Consider the following 6,000-nt stretch of genomic DNA (forward strand, 5'->3'; position numbering starts at 1 on the left):
TTACCTTCTAGCTGGGAGACCCTGGACAAATCTCAACCTTTCTGAGCTTCAGTCATCTTGATCTGCAAACCATGGAGACATACTAGCAATTCTCACAACTTTGCTCCAAAATGACGCACATGAAGTATCTAACTCTGTGCTGTATGTATCAGGTGCTCAATCAATGTCATTATGCTGTCATTATGCCTGAATGTCCTTAGTCTTATAAGACTAGAAAACATGGCACCTTGGAATCTCCATATACACTGTTCCCACTGCCTGGAATTCTTTTCCCTGGTCTTCCCAGACCCATTTTCATCTCTGCTTCCAACATTACCCTCCCAGACCAAACTGTACACTAGTGTGCTAGGCATGGTTGAGGTTTATTTTAGATATGAGGGAGAAAACAGACAGAGGTATCTGGAAGGATCCAGACTGAACTGGACCACAAGAGGGGTGGTAATGGGACGCAAGAGAGAGGAACAACAAGCCAATAGGCTAGGAGCAAGCCGGAAGACCAAGAAACCAGAGACTCTGAGATAAAGAGGACATGTAGCCCAAATGTGTAGGTCATTTGGGAAGTGCAGTTGGGGGAAGGGCAGCAAAGCTCAGGGGCTGGAGAGTTTAGGGTGAGGGGTGGGACATGACAGCCAGGACAACTCTTTAACAGGAGATGCTGGGAGAACCTGGGGACAGCAGTGGCCTTCATCTCTTAAATACACACCTCTAGTTAGCCGTTTGTCCTGAGTTTGAGACCTAACAACTTCCTGGTTGCTTTTACTTCTCCTTTGGAGCCCTTATACACAGCAAGTGCTTAATCTATGACTCAGGCAGATTTGAGCCTGATTCACTGACAAATCCTCTGGAGGAAACCAGGGTCTCATGCTCAGGATAGTCCCTCTCCTGATGTTTGCTTGAGTTCAGAGGTCCCAGCATCCCCTCCCCTCCCATGTTCCAGACAGGCATCTCAAGGCCCAATGCCACCAGCAGGTCCCAGCTGGAGTAGTTGTACTCAAAAAGGATCTCCTTTTTGTGACCGTATTAGGAAGCAGGCCTGGCTGCTCCCCATACTTTATATGGTCAGCCCCAGAGAATCAAGCAGGAGCTGCTCCCGAGGCCCTGGCTTCAGGAAGAGAGAAGGATTGGGAGTGATCGGGAAAAGGCTGACTGAATGACACATGCCAGGGGCAATCTCAGCTTTGCTTCATAACCCTCTAGATGTGCACATGGCCTGACCCTGAACCCCCTCTTCCCTCCAGAGACTAATGGGAATCCTGCATTTATTTTCTACAAGGCTCTCTGTGGTATCCATACTTTGAGTATCTATGCTGAAGACAGACACTTCACCAAGAGTGTACTTCTGCTGTGACTGGAAGACCAGTGACAGCTGGGCAGCCCATGAGGAGCCTTGCTGGTACAGTTCATGGCCACAGCAGAACATTCTACTCTGCTATGAAGAGCATGCATTCACATACACAGGTGCGCAGAATGTGGCCTGCACTGCCACTCTGAGGGAACCAAGTGTGCTCTGCATTTATCTATGTGTATAAAACAGTGCCTGGGGCTCGGTAAAAAACAGGAGTTAAGAACAGTGGGACCACGCCTATAATCCCAGAGCTGGGAAAGCTGAGATGGGAGGGTCTCAAATTTGAGGCTTGCCTGAGCTAAATAGTGAGATCCTGTCTCCAAGCAAATGGTGGGCCAGTTTCTCTGAGTTGAGGTTGGGTGAGGGTGGGAAGGATGAGGAACTGGAATGAAAGGGGGGAGGGGTCTCTGTGCCCTTCCATAGCTTGTTTATATCTGCATACCTTAGCTCTTCAATAGGCCTTAGATCTGACTAGGCAGATACTGACCAAGGCAGAAGACCATAGGCACAGTTGAGCAAAAGGAACAAGTTGCATAAGGTTCAGGAAGTGACACTGCTGTTGGATTTGTTAGACTCTCAGATCTGTACAAATGACCCTGTAAATCACATTTGTCCCCAAGATAAAGAAAGGGCTGTCTCCTCTACCCAGCGTTACAGTTACAGAGGAACACCTCCATACCTGACATTTTATGCAGGCACTGAGGATCTGAACTCAGGTCCTCATGCTTACTTTCCCTACTGAGCTACCTGCCCAGCCTCAACACACACGTCTCCAGAAAAACTTTTTGAGTGGACAGCCCTGCTTCATCTTTGTTGCAAGAACTAATTCATGAGGCTCCGCAAGAGGTAGCCTGCAGTTGTCCTTTTGCTTTCTACCCTTCAGGGGCTTTGTGGAGTGACTTCTTCCAGTGTCCCTATTCAGGAAAGTCCCTGGCGCATGATAGGCCCACAGCTGAGGGCCCCCCCACAGGTCCAACCCCCACCTCCCTGAGCACAGAACAGAGCTGACTACTAATGTCCTGTGTGATAAACTACAACTACTTTGTCTCGGCCAATGACAAAGTACAGAAGAGCCAGGGGGCCTGAGACCAGGAATCAGAGCTGTGTGTCAGGTGTGTCCTAAACCCTGCAGCAGCCCTGCAAGGAACCTATAATCAGAAGAGGAGGCAGGCCCTCTGTCTTAGACAGAACCTTCTAAATGCCAGAGGACAAAAGGTCTGCCAGGACCTTCTGAAAGGCCCCTTGCTTAGGATGAGTACAGCAGAAGGACTCTATCATCAAGGAAAAATCAGGCAGCCAGCCTCCTATCTGAAGGTCCAGAATTCCCTGACACACCCAGATAGCAGGAACCCTACATCATGTTGCTGCAGGCTGGGTCACTCCTGGCTCCCAGACTCATACAGTTTTTATTTTATCATGGGAAGGAGATTCTATGAAGTGATTCATTTGAGCAGAATGATTCCAGACGTCAGTGGGCACACAGTCCTTCAGCCAAGAAGATTGAATCTAATCCTCCCAGAGAAGCCTGCCAGGGATCTGAAGCATCCAGACAGTTTTAATCTGTTTCTAATGATGCTCTGGCCCTGTGCTTCCCACTTTCTGCCATGTCAGAGAATTGTGAGGTGAAGCAAACACTCAGGCCCATCTCTGTCCCCACATAGTGGTGTTGTATCTTGAGGGGAGACTGGAGTCCTAGAGCTCAGTGCTCTATCCAGCAAGCACTACTAATTTTCCTAATTTGGAAAAAAATGTAGGACATTTTACAGTCCACAAGGGTTTTTTGGTTTTTGTTTTGGTTTTTTTTTTTTGTCATTTTCAGGAAGCAAACTGTAGCAGGTGTGTCTAACTTACAGCCCATGGATCATGTGAGTCCCAGAATAGATATGAACTTGGCCCAACACATCTGTAAGTGACAATATTGTGTAGCATTGTCAAAGGTTGGATGCCCTGAAGGGCTGGAATAAGATGCTATCGTCATGGGAGCATCCTTTTCCAGAAGGATATTCAAGGGACACAGCAAAGGACCAGTGATAGCCAGTCACAGCACATGGGTGTCAATATTTGTGTATGGAAATGTATGTTCGTGCCAGAGGTTGATGATGGGTGGCTTCATCACTTGTTCTCTGCCTTATTTTTTTTTTGAAAAGGTGTTTCTTACTAACTAAAGAACTCATCAGTTCAGCTAGCCTGGCTGACTGGCAAGCCCTAGTGTCAGTACATCCCATCATGGGAGTTACAGACATGTGCTGCCATGCCCAACTGTTTACACGGGTGCTGGGTCAAAACTCAGCACAAACACACATAACAAACACTTTTGTGTGTTTTGGAGACAGCCCAGGCTGGCTTTGAACTCCCAACCTTCCACATTTACCTCCCAAATGCTGCGGTTACAACTCTGTACCACATCCAGCACCCAGAAACACATGTCCAGTCCCTTTTCTTCCACAAGGAAGCTAAAAGGAGGCCATAACCCCAAGATACTCACATAGATTAGGCCTGAGAAGTATCGCTCCCTCAGGTTGTGCAGCACAGAGGCCTCGTTGAGGCACGTCAGCTCTGCCATGTCTTCCACCTTGGAGAACTTGGGTGGATTCATTTTTTGGATGTCATCTTTGCCCACTGTGACCTTCTTGCCATTTTCCACCAGCTCCACGACCACCTCATCACCCTTCTCCTCCTTGATGCTGGCAGCCTCAAAGCCCTGCTTCTCTGAGGGGACCCATACCAGCTTCTTGGCCACCCAGTCGGCTTGGGCCATTGGGCTGTTAATGAAGTTTTTGTCCACAAAGAGGAACTTCTCATCATCGCTGAGTTGTCCTTTCTGCGCCATGGTGCCTGGTGGTCCCCTGTAGAGTGCAGAGATGGATTCAGAGTAAAGCCGAGAGACAAGTAGGCCCTCACCTCATCACGTTTAGGGATGAAGGGTGCAGAAAAACATTCTCACAAAAAGCAAATAATAATGTTCCCTGCAGTATTGGTTATATTATCAAAGAAGGCAATAAGCCTAAGGCCCTTCAGGAAAAGATGACATGAGAATTTCATAATGAAACCCAGACCATACAAATGCCTACCAGAGTGAGACTAGATAAGTAAACCAGGACATTTTCTTACAGTGAACTACCACTTAGGGCTTAAGATGTCTGTCTGCAAGTGTTGACATGGAAAGACAGTCAACCCTTTTTGGTTTTGGTTTGTGTAGCCCTGGATATCCTGGAACTCGCTCTGTAGACCAGGCTGGCCTCAGACTCACAGAAATCCATCTGCTTCTGCCTCCCAAGTACTGGGGGTTAAAGGTGTGCACTGCCACCACCTGGCTGGAAGATACCTAAACTTTAACTGCGTGCTACAAAATAAAAGGTGGGTCCTCTGATGCTTAAACACAGAACCACGACATGCTCCAAGAATTCCATTCGTAAGATAAGTGAATGCATCGATGCATCTAAAACTGTGGTCATAAATGTTCCTAGAAAGCTCATAATATCCACAAAGTAGAACACCACAAATGCCCATGAACACATGAATAAATAAATAAAATACGGTAGATCCATACAGTGGAATAGCATTGAGCCGCAGGAAAAAAAAAAAAAAAAACAGAATGTTGTACCTAGTACAATGTGGCTGAATTTGAAGACAATGCTGAAATAAAGGCCACATTTATCAGAAATCTCCAGAATAGGCAAATCCATGAAAACAAAGCAAATTATCAATTCCCAGGAGCTGGGCAAGAATCGCAGAACAGCCAACAACAGGTGCGTAGTTTTTTGTGGAGTGATAAAAATGTTCTTGAACTTGTAGCAGTGGATGCACAAATCTAAGAATACACTGAAAACAACTGAATTGAAAAACTTCTATAGGAAAGGGAGGGGCTGAGTTTGGTGGTGGAAGGATTGCTTAACTTTATAAGACCCTGAGTTCTATCCCCAGCATCAAAAACAACAGATGAGGAGATTAGATTGTGTATGGATTGTTTCCAAATGAAGCTTTGTTACAGGGTGGGATGCTGGGATTGGATATCAAAAGAGCGTTTTCAAAAATAAAAGGGAATTTCAGAACAGTGTAATAGCCTGTTTTCCTGCTTAAAAGAAAATCTGAGGACTAGAGAGATGGCTCAGAGGTTAAGAGCACTCTGGCTGCTCTTCCAGAGGTCCTGAGTTCAAGTCCCAGCAACTACATGATGACTTATAATCATCTATAATGAGATCTGATGCCCTCTTCTGGCCTGCAGGCATACATGCAGGAGGAATAAATCTTAAACAAACAAAAGCATATGAAACATGAACTGGGGTGTAGCCCAATGATGTAACGTAAAACATAACATATGTATGTGTTCATGTGTCCACATGTGAGTATGTGTGCACTCATGAGTGTATCTATGTGTATGTGTTCATGTGTACCAGGTGTATGTATGCATGCATGTTTATGTTTTTGCACTGTGAATATGTTAATGTGAACACTTCTGTACGCGCACAAGTGGATTTTAATGAGTGCGCATTTGTCCATGCATGTGTGCATGCACATTTGCTTATATTTGTGCTCATGTGAGAGAGTTCACAAGTGTGGAGGCCAGAGCTGGATGTCAGGTGTCCTCTTCAATCACTCTCCATATCATTTTTGAGACAAGGTCTCACTGAGCTTGGAGCTCACTCATAGATACA

At 46.1% G+C, this 6,000-nt stretch overlaps 1 protein-coding gene across 1 annotated transcript in view; it reads right to left on the bottom strand.

The window, feature by feature from the left end:
• The window catches only part of LOC100771006 (myosin-11), an 80,250-nt gene extending 76,072 nt beyond the window's left edge, over positions 1-4,178 (bottom strand). Inside the window, exon 1 of the mRNA XM_035453412.1 lies at positions 3,831-4,178. Within this exon, the coding sequence (XP_035309303.1) occupies positions 3,831-4,175 (345 nt within the window). The 5' untranslated portion in view covers positions 4,176-4,178. The remainder of the gene's footprint in view (positions 1-3,830) is intronic.
• Between the last annotated feature and the right edge of the window lie 1,822 nt (positions 4,179-6,000).

The sequence above is a fragment of the Cricetulus griseus genome (assembly GCF_003668045.3).
Source record: "Cricetulus griseus strain 17A/GY chromosome 1 unlocalized genomic scaffold, alternate assembly CriGri-PICRH-1.0 chr1_1, whole genome shotgun sequence".
Taxonomy (NCBI): Eukaryota; Metazoa; Chordata; class Mammalia; order Rodentia; family Cricetidae; genus Cricetulus; species Cricetulus griseus.